Genomic DNA, 12,452 nt, shown 5'->3' with positions numbered 1-12,452 from the left:
AGATCAAGAAACAGAATATTACCAGCGCCCAGAAGCCTCCCTTAGGCTCCCTTCAGTTTTGTACATATGAATAAAATGGAAGAGTGCATACTCTTTGGTTGCTGGATTATTCAGCATGACATTATGTTTCTGGGATTCACTTACATTATTATGTATAGTGTAAATCATTCTCATTGCTGTATAGTATTGTGTGAATGTAACACAATTTGTTTATCTTTTCTACTGTTGATGGGTTTCTGAGTCATTTTCCAGTTTGAAGAAATTATAATCAGTGCTACTGGTCAGGTGTGGTGGCTCATGCTTGTAATCTCAGCACCTTAAGAGGACAAAGTAGGAAGATCACCTGAGGCCAGGAGTTTGAGACCAGCCTGGGTAACATAGGGAGACCCCAACTCTATAAAAAAAAGTTAAAAATTATTCCAGCTTAAAAAAAAGAAAAAGAAAAAAAGAAAAAAATTATTCAGGTGTAGTGACAGGCACCTGTAAGTCCCAGCAACTAGGGAGGCTGAGGTGGGAGGATCGCTTGAGCCCAGGAGTTAGAGGCTACAGTGAGCTATAAGCTCACCACTGCACTCCAGCCTGGGTGACAGAGTCTCAAAAAATAAAAATAAAAAATAACAGTGCTGCTATGAATATTCTAAGACATGTCTTTTGATGAATATATGTACATATTTCCTTAGCAGATATATAGGTAATGACATACAGATAGATCCTTTAAAAGAGATATATCATCATACATGTAGATATATAGATATCCTCCTATGCATATATAAAACTATATCTATATACAGTCTTAGCAGAGATATTCAAATAGCAAAGTGGTTATACCAATTTTACACACCCACTAGCAGCGTATTAGAGCTCCAATTGTTCCACATCTTCACCACCACTTTTTCATCTTTTCAGTTTTTATCTTTTTCAATTTAGCCATTCTGGTGTGTATATTGTGGCTTATTTAAATTGGCATTTGGATATCCCTTTTGTGAAGTATTGGTTTCAACCTTTTGCCATTTTGAGGTTGGGTCATCCAGCTTTTTTACTGATTTGTAGAGGCTCTTTGTATATTCTGAACATGAATCATTTCTCAGATAAACGTATTGTAAATATCCTGCTCCATTTGCAGGTTACCCTTATAATGATGCCTTTATGAACAGAAATTCTTAATATATTCAGATTTCTTCCTATTATTTATTACTTTAGGTGTCAGATTTTATAGTGAAAGTACAATTGAATAGATTCACAGACTTGCAACCTCTGTTTCAGCAGCAGCCATGAGAGAACCTTGTCTCCTTGGATGACTGAATCAAAAACTTGGGTAATCTTTCATCCAGTGGTGGCATAGTGACTTGCAGACACAGCGAGTGCACAGAGAAAAGAACTTCCTCCTAATTCTAAGCCAAAACTTAAAAGACCACACTAGATTTTAGGACATGTTAATATAATTTAACTGCACTATTATTTCTTCCAGAGATGAACCTGATAAAGGATCTGTGATTCAATGGATCAGGGAAATGACACCAGAGTGAAAGAATTTATCTTTCTGGGAATTACTCAGTCCCAAGAACTGAGCTGGATCTTATTTATCTTGCTGTTTTTGGTGTACATGACAACTCTGATGGGAAACCTCCTCATCATGGTTACAGTTACCTGTGAATCTCACCTTCACACGCCCATGTACTTCCTGCTCCGCAACCTGTCTGTTCTTGACATCTGCTTTTCCTCCATCACAGCTCCTAAGGTCCTGATTGATCTTCTATCAGAGAGAAAAACCATCTCGTTCAGTGGCTGTGTCACTCAGATGTTCTTCTTCCACCTTCTTGGGGGAGCAGACGTTTTTTCTCTCTCCGTGATGGCGTTTGACCGCTACATAGCCATCTCCAAGCCCCTGCACTATATGACCATCATGAGTAGGGGACGATGCACAGCCCTCATCGTGGCTTCCTGGGTGGGGGGCTTTGTCCACTCCATAGCACAGATTTCTCTATTGCTCCCACTCCCTTTCTGTGGACCCAATGTTCTTGACACTTTCTACTGCGATGTTCCCCAGGTCCTCAAACTTGCCTGCACTGACACCTTCACTCTGGAGCTCCTGATGATTTCAAACAATGGGTTAGTCAGTTGGTTTATATTCTTCTTTCTCCTCGTATCTTACATGGTCATCTTGATGATGCTGAGGTCTCACACTGGGGAAGGCAGGAGGAAAGCCATCTCCACCTGCACCTCCCACATCACTGTGGTGACCCTGCATTTCGTGCCCTGCATCTATGTCTATGCCCGGCCCTTCACTGCCCTCCCCACAGACACCGCCATCTCTGTCACCTTCACTGTCATCTCTCCTTTGCTCAATCCTGTAATCTACACGCTGAGGAATCAGGAAATGAAGTTGGCCATGAGGAAACTAAAGAAACGGCTAGGACAATCAGAAAGAGTTTTAACTCAACAAGGATAAGATAGTACCCATATTTTAAAATAGACATTAAATTTCGCTTTCTCAAAATGGGAAAAGAGCATGTTCATGCCCAAAATAAAGAGATACCTATGGCTACCATCGAGTCCTAAAAGAAGTTGTTCGATAGTATGTGCTGGGGACCACGTGGATGATACTGCTTTAAGACAAAATCCGTTCAAGTCTTTCCCTACTCACTTTCAATTATTCATTCCACAAATTTTTATAGAACATACACTATATGCCTGAAAGTACTGGGATTCAGATTGCTGCAAAAAGATTACATGTAGTCACCTTCCTGGAGGCATAACCCAAAATACTTTTTAAAAAATATAAACAGGCTGGGCGTGGTAGCTCATGCCTGTAATCCCAGCACTTTGGGAGGCTGAGGCAGGCAGATCACCTGAGGTCGGGAGTTCGAGACCAGCCTGACCAACATGGAGAAACTCAGTCTCTACTGAAAATACAAAGAAAAATAGGCCAGGCGTGGTGGCGCATGCCTGTAATCCCAGCTACTCAGAAGGCTGAGGCAGGAGAATCACTTGAACCCAGGAGGCAGAGGTTGCAGTGAGCTGAGATCGCACCATTGCACTCCAACCTGGGCAACAAGAGCAAAACTCCATCTCAAAAGAAATAAAGAAAATAAAAAATAAATAAAGTGCTAGGGAAACTGTTGCCACAATGTTACTTGAGAGTTTCCAAAGACATTTAACAGCCAGTAGACATTTTCAAGGGGGAAAAGATAAGAAAAGATCAATACAAACAAAGAAAACAACATGTACATGTCCATATGAGGTGTCTTATGCCTGTAATCCTAGCACTTTGGGAGGCTGAGGTGGAGAGATCGCTTGAGCCCAAGAGTTCAAGACCAGCCTGGGCAACTTAGTGAAACCTCATCTCTACAAAAAATCATAATAATAGGCCCGGCGCGGTGGCTTATGCCTGTAATCCCAGCACTTTGGGAGACTGAGGCAGGCAGATCACGAGGTCAGGAGATCGAGACCATCCTAGCTAACACAGTGAAACCCTGTCTCTACTAAAAATACAAAAATAAAATTAGCCAGCCATGGTGGTGGGCGCCTGTAGTCCCAACTACTGGGGAGGCTGAAGTGGGAGAATGGCATGAACCTGGGAGGCTGAGCTTGCAGTGAGCCGAGATCGCACCACTGCACTCCAGCCTGGGCAACAGAGCAAGACTCTATCTCAAAAATAATAATAATAATAATAAATAAAAATTAGCCAGACATAATAGTGCATGCCTGTAGTCCCAGCTACTCGAGAGACTGAGGCAGAAGAAGTTGAGACTGCAGTGAGCCATGTTCACTTTACTGCACTCCAGCCTGGGCGACAGATCAAGACCCTGTCAAAAAAAAAAGAAAAGACAAAAAGAAACCAGCATGTGCAAAGGAAGACAATGAAGCGAGATTGTGCCACATTTGTGCAACCATGAACTCAGTGTAGCCATGGTGTAATACACTCTTGGGGTGAATATTGGCACTGGACCTTTAAAAGAAAAGTTGGGAAGAATAACTCCATTTATGACCACCTGAACAATGCAAGCCCATGATTTCTGTTGAGGAGAGAGAATCCCCAATTCACTTCAAGGACATAATTTCCTCCTAGGAGAAGGAGATAATGCTGTTAGTGAGAGTGTTCATAAAGAAGAATCACTGTTGAGGCTGTGGACAGCTCCTTTGATTGTGTGGGAAAAAAATGAGCAAAGGCAGATGCCAAGTTCTCACATGGGAAGCAACTGACTGCCCATTATATAGCAGGATTAGCCAGACCCAAATTTCCCATTGTTTCTGTACATAGGGATCTCACCACTCCTTTACCTGTGCCACTCAATCTATTAAAAGGTAAAGAAAGGGTATAAAAAGCAGGATCGTTTAATCAGTGAACCTGAGAATTTGCCAGTCTCTGTTGTGAAAGAGACAAGGATAATGCTAGGAGATTTCTCTGACAATCCAACTGATATTCTGCTAAGATCTATTGACTTCACTGTCCTGTGATCCCCACTATGATAAAGCTCAAGCCAAAGCAGCTGGCACACATTTATCAATCAGAGTAGGCCAACCATTGCAACGAAAGCATCCACAGTCTAAGCAGTTAGCCACAACAACAGTTTACTTCTTACTCATGTCACAGACCAATGCTGATTTGCGGAAAGAGGGCTCAGTGCCACACTGTCATTCAGAAATGCAGGTTTCTTCCGTCTTGGGCTCCACATTCTCTAGATTCTCAGAATCCTGTCCATGATCCAGCAGATGGAGAAAGGGAGAGAGAATTAAGAATAAGTGATTCTCCTGCCTCAGCCTCTTGAATAGCTGGGACTACAGACATGCACCACCATGTCTGGCTAATTTTGTTTTTTGGTTTTTTTTTTCGTAGAGATGAGGTCTCACTAAGTTGCCCAGGCTGGTTCAAACTCTTGGGCTCAAATGATCCCTCCATCTCAGCTTCCCAAAATGCTAGAATTACAGGCATGAGACACCTCGCCTGGACATGTTCGTGCTGTCTTGGGCTCCACATTCTCTAGATCCTCATAGTCCTGTTCACACAGCCAGCAGATAGAGAAAGGGAGAGATAATTAAGAATTATGGGGAAGGCGCCGGGCACAGTAGCTCACGCCTGTAATCCCAGCACTTTGGGAGGCCGAGGCAGGTGGATCACCTGAGGTCGGGAGTTCAAGACCAGCCTGACCAACATGGAGAAACCCTGTCTCTACTAAAAATACAAAATTAGCCGGGGTGGTGGCACATGCCTGTAATCCCAGCTACTTGGGAGGCTGAGGCAGGAGAATCGCTTGAACCCGGGAGGCGGAGGTTGCGGTGAGCCGAGATCGTGCCATTGCACTCCAGCCTGGGCAAAAAGAGCGAAACTCTATCTCAAAAAAATATATATGGGGAAGGGAAGGGTGTGTCTTCATGGGACAGTCCTGGAAGTGGAGTGAACTACTTATGACCACATTCATTGGTCAGCCCTTGGTCACATAGCCTCACCTAACTGCAAGGGAGCTTGGAGAATGAAATCAAACTCTGCTCCCAGAAAGAAGAAAATATGAAGAATGAACTGTAGTGATCTCTTCCATATGTGAGATTCACTGCTAAGAAATCACAATTGGGTTACATTACAAAGATTAAGACTTTGTCTCTAAAAGGATTCTCTTAATACATAAAAATGTTTGCGACAGGGCTGGGTGCGGTGGCTCATGCCTGTAATCCCGGCACCTTGGGAGGTCGGGGAGGGTGGATTGCTTGAGCTCAGGAGTTTCAGACCAGCCTGGGCAACATGGAAAAACCCCATCTCTACAAAAAATATAAAAATTACCAGAGCATGGTGTCATACGCCTGTAGTCCTAGCTACTCAGGAGGCTGAGGTGGGAGGATCACTTGAGCCCAGGGAAGTCAAGGGTGCAGTGAGCCATGAATGCCCCACTGCACTCCCGCCTGGGCGAAAGAGTTGGACCCTGTCTCAAAAAAAAAAGAAAAAGTTTGCTGGAAATATGACTAGACCCTTAGAACACACAGAGAACCAAACCAGAATGAAGGAGATGGGGGAAATTTTTTCTTAACTTAAAGGAAGAGTGAAATGATCAGAGTAAACCCTGGGATTAGGATGACAGTAGACTAGAAGGACTGGGTCCCATGAGATAGAACATTAGGGTAGAGTGCCCAAAGAAGATTGGCCAAGAAGACAATCGTCATAGAAGGCAACTCTCACTTATTCCCAAACTTTTCATGGGCTTGTTGTAAACAAGTTTTATTAATGCAGAAGCTCCTTTAGCAATGAATGTTCTCCAAAACTACCATTTGACACAGCAATCCCATTGCTGGGTATATACCCAAAAGAAAATAAATTCTTCTAACAAAAAGACACATGCACCTGTATGTTCGCAGTAGCAAAGACAAGGAATGAGCCTAGGTGGCCATCAATGGTGGACTGGATGAAGAAAATGTGATACATTATATACCATGGAGTACTATGCAGCCATTTTTAAAAATGAATTTTTGTCCTTTACAGCAACATGGATGCAGCTGGAGGCCATGATCCTAAGCAAATTAATGCAGGAACAAAAAATCAAATACCACATGTTCTCACTTATACGTGAAAGCTAACCATTGATTTACACATGGACACAAAGATGGGAACAATAGACACTGGGGCCTACTTGAGGGGAGGAGGGTGGGAAGAGTATGAGGGTCAAAAAACTACCTATTAGGTACTATGCTCACTATCTGGGTGACAAAATCATTTGTACACCAAACCCCAGCAACACACAATTTACTCATGTAACAAGCCTACACATGTACCCGCTGAACCTAAAATAAAAGTTAAACAAAAATGAAACCAATGTTCTCTTCTTTGCTGATTGACATTCCCTGTGTTCTATTTCCACCACTCAAAAATGTTCTGAATTATTTTCCAATATTGGATATCTTTCCCCAAGTATGAAAATGCTAATATAGACACAAATTAGTTTTCAGCTGGATCCAGACTCTGTTGCCCAAGCTGGAGTGCAGTGACACGATCTCAGCTCACTGAAACACTGCCTCCCAGGTTCAAACAACTCTCCTGCCTCAGCCTCCTGAGTAGCTGGGATTACAGGCATGTACCACCACGCCTGGCTAATTTTTGTACTTTTTTTTTTACTAGAGAGAGGGTTTCGCCATGTTGGTCAGGCTGGTCTCGAACTCCTGGCCACAAGCAATCTGCCTGCCTTGGCCTCCCAAAGTGCTAGTATTACAGGTGTAAGCCACAGAGCCCAGCCAGAGAGCACTGAATAATCCTAAACACTACATGAACTGATGATACTCATCAACCCCTTAGTCATCAATATCTTTCTTGTTTTCAGTTTTATTTTACCTTCCTTGATGCTGGTATTGCATTTTGTTGTCGTTTTGTTTGTTTGTTTGTTTTGAGATGGAGTCTCACTCTGTTGCCCAGTGGCTGGAGTGCAGTGGCATAATCTCGGCTCACTGCAACCTCCGCCTCCTGGGTTCAAGCGATTCTCCTGCCTCAGCCGAGACTACAAGCATGCGCCACCACGCCCGGCTAATTTTTGTATTTTTTAGTAGAGAAAGGGTTTCACCGTGTTAGCCAGGGTGGTCTCGATCTCCTGACCTCGTGATCCGCCCACCTCGGCCTCCCACAGTGCTGGGATTACAGGCGTGAGCCACCGCGCCCAGCCTTCTTCTTCTTGTTTTAAACGGAGTTTCGCTCTGACACCCAGGCTGGAGAGCAGTGGCATGATCTTGGCTCTCTGCAACCTCTGCATCCCGGGATCAAGCGATTCTCCTGCCTCAGGCTCTGGAGAAGCTGGGATTACAGGCACCTGCCACCATAACCAGCTAATTTTTGTATTTTTAGATTTTTAGTACAGAGGAGGTTTCACCATGTTGGCCAGGCTGGTCTCAAACTCCTGACTCAAGTGATTCGCCCACCTCGGCCTCCCCAAGTGCTAGGGTTACAGGTCTGCGCCACTGCGCCTGGCCGGTTGCTAATATTTCAATTTAAAGTAATAAAAATGGAATAAGGACCAGCATAAATTATAATTGGTTGAGGCCATCTGGGGCCGAGGAAGAGCAGGGGCACAGACATGGTCCAGCAAAGTTCAGTGTGGAAGGAGAGCACTGTATGGGCAGGGCAGTAATCAAAAAAGAAAAACCAAGAAAGGAACGGAAAGCGCTGGAGCCAGGTAGGAAGGTAGGAACTGGGGTCAAATGTTGGAAGTTGACTGGGAAGACGTTAGCATACCTTCAAGTAAAGGTATCCAAGGCTTATTGATTAACTGTTAAGCATATGAATGTCAAACTCAATTTTAATCCTACTTCTATCATTTACTGACCTATGAAAATCTTGATGTTAATGTACAGAAGTGACTGCAAATCACATAAATGCATGCTGCTAGATCCAAAATAAGTGTATCCTAACCCAACCCCACCTTAACAAGATCCACAAAATGCCTGTGACCTCTCTAAAGCCACCAAAATAAGAATTGTGATGGAAGGGAGGTCAGAGTAGAAACAGGAGCCCTACCTGATTGTGGTTATAATATTTTACTATTGCAAGCTCTACAAAACATGTGACCATGTGAGCATATTGCTAGGGGTCTTCCCAGGGCCTTGGGCTCCACAAATAAGGGGCTACAAGGCTTAAGCTCCGTTAGCCTCATGAGAAATCCAATTTTAATCCTCCAGCCAGACCAAGGTCTTCTCAGAACTGGCACCTCTGGGCCTGAGTCAAATGTACTAATATGGATCTATCATAGATTTCATCTTTTTAGAATTTCATGGCCGGGCGCGGTGGCTCAAGCCTGTAATCCCAGCACTTTGGGAGGCCGAGACGGGCGGATCACGAGGTCAGGAGTTCGAGACCATCCTGGCTAACACGGTGAAACCCCGTCTCTACTAAAAAATACAAAAAACTAGCCGGGCGAGGTGGCGGGCGCCTGTAGTCCCGGCTACTCGGGAGGCTGAGACAGGAGAATGGCATAAACCCGGGAGGCAGAGCTTGCAGTGAGCTGAGATCCGGCCACTGCACTCCAGCCTGGGCGACACAGCGAGACTCCGTCTCAAAAAAAAAGAATTTCATAATATATGTATCAGTGAAGTGCTGCATACACCACATTCAAAACGAAAGTTTTATTTCTAGACAAATCGGACCTGTGAATATATTGGTGCCAAGTAATCTGTTTAACAAACAAACCACATTTACATTCAGAATGGCATCTGCAGGGGTGAGATGGCGTTTTCCACTGGATCCCGGAATGGCAAGAAGAGGCCCTTGAGCCTCAGGGTTACTAACAGGTTGCTTCCTTCTAACAGAAGTCCCTGGGGACAGGAGCCCTCCGCTGTGATTTAAGGTGCGAAAAACTGACTATTTCAACCTGCTTGCTCCTTCTTTACATTTGGGAATTTCTAAATCTTTGAACGTTATAGCTAACTCCAAGCTAACAAAGACCTCCCTTCGTTCCACACTTTGTTAAAAATCTTTCTCGTGACTAGGTACAGTGGCTCATGCCCGTAATCCCACCGCGTTGGAAGGCTGAGGCAGGAGTTTGAAAACATAAATATTTTACCATTGCTCTATGAAGGTAGCAAGGTTGGCATCCAAAATTCATGACCTCCAAGTGTCTTTTCTCTATACCCTATTACTTCTAATTATAGTTCAACACAAAAGGAAAAAAAAAAAAAAAAAAAAAAAAAAAAACTTGTATGCATTATCTTGTGTTCTGATTTTCCTTAATACTTTTAAATATTTACTCTGAAGAAAATACCTGGCCTTTTAAAAACTAAAAATGTTTGAAAATGATGACATTCGCTGAGTTATTGATGGATTAATAGTTAATTGGGAGTCAGCCTAGAAAATTCGCTTTGTGTTGCTTGAACTTCAAAGGGAAGATCATAGGAGGTAAGGTAACTGAGTAGGAGTTGTGCTCTGATGAAACAATGAGAGCTAAAGTACTGTGAAATCCAGAGAGGTCAGTGGTTTGCAGCAGGACCAGACATTGGCCTCAGTATGGGCAGAACATGGAGGGAAGGTGTACAAAGGCACGTCAAAGATACACACAGCGGGACATTAGTTAAAGCAGCAAAAACAGATTTTATTTTTATTTTTTTTTTTTTTTTTTTTTTTTTTGAGACGGAGTCTCGCTCTGTCGCCCAGGCTGGAGTGCAGTGGCGCGATCTCGGCTCACTGCAAGCTCCGCCTCCCGGGTTCCCGCCATTCTCCGGCCTCAGCCTCCCGAGTAGCTGGGACTACAGGCGCCCGCCACTGCGCCCGGCTAATTTTTTTCTATTTTTAGTAGAGACGGGGTTTCACCATGGTCTCGATCTCCTGACCTTGTGATCCGCCCGCCTCGGCCTTCCAAAGTGCTGGGATTACAGGCGTGAGCCACCGCGCCCGGCCAAAAAAAAAAACAGATTTTATTCAGTAACTACTGACAGTAGGGGAATGAGCTGGGCTCCACTGTGATTTGTGCAGAGGTGGTTCGAGCATTTTACAGGGAGAATGAATGAAGAATGGGCGAGTGTGAGGTCTCAGTAGAGTCAGAGAAGTGAAAAATTGCAAACGGTTCATCAGTAGCAATGCGATGAGGCCAGCTGTGTCTGTTAGCTGGCAATTATCCAAGTTAGGGTTCCGCCCTCCCACAGACACCGGAAGACAGAGGCTTCATCCTTTTTGATGATTACGTTTCAAAGGAATGGCTCCCAGGTCCTTAAGAAAGACATTTCTGAGTTCTGAGAGATACATGCTCACAATCGTAAGCCCTTTTTTGTAAATGCTTTAAGTAAGGGAGGTCAGGGGCCTATCGTCAGGGTTTGGGTAAAACAAACCGTAAATTCTCCTGGTAGTATTGAGCTTACTCAGGCAGGCATTTAATGGGGGGGGGGGGGGGCTGGGGTCATTCTAAGGACACAGCCTTATGCTGCTAGAAGCCATGTGAGAGTTTGGTCTAGTTCAGGGGTTTGGACAGAGCTATTTGCCAAGAGTTCTGCAGTTCTCAGGAGCATGAGGTTTAGGGGATAATGGAGATACTCATTACCCTAATTGTAGCGTCAGTTTCACAGGTGTGTGTGTTTAAGTGTGTCTGTGTCAAAACTCATCAAGTTGGCCGGGCGCGGTGGCTCAAGCCTGTAATCCCAGCACTTTGGGAGGCCGAGGCGGGCGGATCACAAGGTCAGGAGATCGAGACCACAGTGAAACCCCGTCTCTACTAAAAATACAAAAAAAAATTAGCCGGGCGCAGTGGCGGGCGCCTGTAGTCCCAGCTACTCAGGAGGCTGAGGCAGGAGAATGGCGGGAACCCGGGAGGCGGAGCTTGCAGTGAGCCGAGATCGCGCCACTGCACTCCAGCCTGGGCAACAGCGTGAGACTCCGTCACAAAAAAAAAAAAAAAAAAAAAAAAAAAAAAAACTCATCAAGTTATATCCTTGAAATATGTGCAGTTTACAGTGCGTAAGTTATACCTTAACAAAGCAGGGGGCTATTTCATTTTAGGCAGTTTGCAAAACACAAGAGACATCCAGAAGCCTGTCGGTACCCAAAGTGGTGTTTATTTTAAATGTTCTTTTTAAAACAGAGTGGAAAGCAGGAGGAGTTAAATTAGGATTTACAAGAAGTGATGTTTGGCAACAAAAGTTAAAAAGAGTGTTTCTTTACTTTGTACTCTAATTGTTTTATCCTTTGACTTATCTACTTTTTAAAAGTTAATATCTTTTTTTTTTTTTTGAGACAATGGTCTCACTCTGTCATCTAGGCTGGAGGGCAGTGGCACAATCTTGGCTCAGTGCAACCTCTGCCTCCCAGGTGCAAGCAATTCTTGTTCTTCAGCCTCCTGAGTAGCTGGAGCTACAGGTGCACACCACCACACCCAGCTAATTGTTTGTATTTTAGTAGAGATAGGATTTCATCATGTTACCCAAGCTGGTCTGGAACTCCTGCTACTTGGGAGGCTGAGGCAGAGAATTGCTTGAACCCGGGAGGCAGAAGTTGCAGTGAGCCAAGATTGCATCATTGCACTCCAGCCTGGATGACAGAGCAAGAACTCCATCTCAAAAAAAAAAAAAAAAAAAAAAAAAAAAATCAATTACAAAAGAGGTTGAATTAAATTTACTTCACAAGAAAGATCAATTTTTTAAATATTAAAAAGGTCTTTTTCTCAGAAACACTTTTAATTGGATATGCATGAACCACATGCCAATCACAGAATGGGGACCAACTAGGGCACTGACACATTCCGTCCTTAACCAAACACCAGTCAGGCTTCTCTGAGCCCTCTTCTCCACTAGGCCTAGACCTTGGCCTCAGTTCCATCCTCAGCTTGCAGACAGTCCAGGTTTATTAAGTATCCTGCTAATTCAATGTATCAAGAATCCCTCTGACCCTTGATATCTGATCACCCTGGTCCACCCTCAGCAAGAATCCTGTTAATTCAGTGTACCCAGAATCCCCTTACCCTGGATGTCTCCTGTTCCTAATTTTCCATCCACTGACCCCACGC

General features: G+C 44.0%; 1 protein-coding gene across 1 annotated transcript; it reads left to right on the top strand.

The window, feature by feature from the left end:
- The first annotated feature begins 1,498 nt into the window (after positions 1-1,498).
- Positions 1,499-2,449, top strand: LOC126936130 (olfactory receptor 4D9). The gene has a single exon (XM_050758580.1). The coding sequence runs from the start codon at positions 1,499-1,501 to the stop codon at positions 2,447-2,449; it is 951 nt and encodes a 316-aa protein (XP_050614537.1).
- Positions 2,450-12,452: the final 10,003 nt, after the last annotated feature.

This window comes from Macaca thibetana, chromosome 14 (assembly GCF_024542745.1).
Source record: "Macaca thibetana thibetana isolate TM-01 chromosome 14, ASM2454274v1, whole genome shotgun sequence".
Classification (NCBI taxonomy): Eukaryota; Metazoa; Chordata; class Mammalia; order Primates; family Cercopithecidae; genus Macaca; species Macaca thibetana.
This window is presented reverse-complemented; position numbering and strand designations above follow the sequence as displayed.

Excerpts from the sequence above, each read along its gene's own strand:
- LOC126936130 (XM_050758580.1), top strand. The coding sequence starts at position 1,499 with ATGGATCAGGGAAATGACACCAGAGTGAAAGAATTTATCTTTCTGGGA.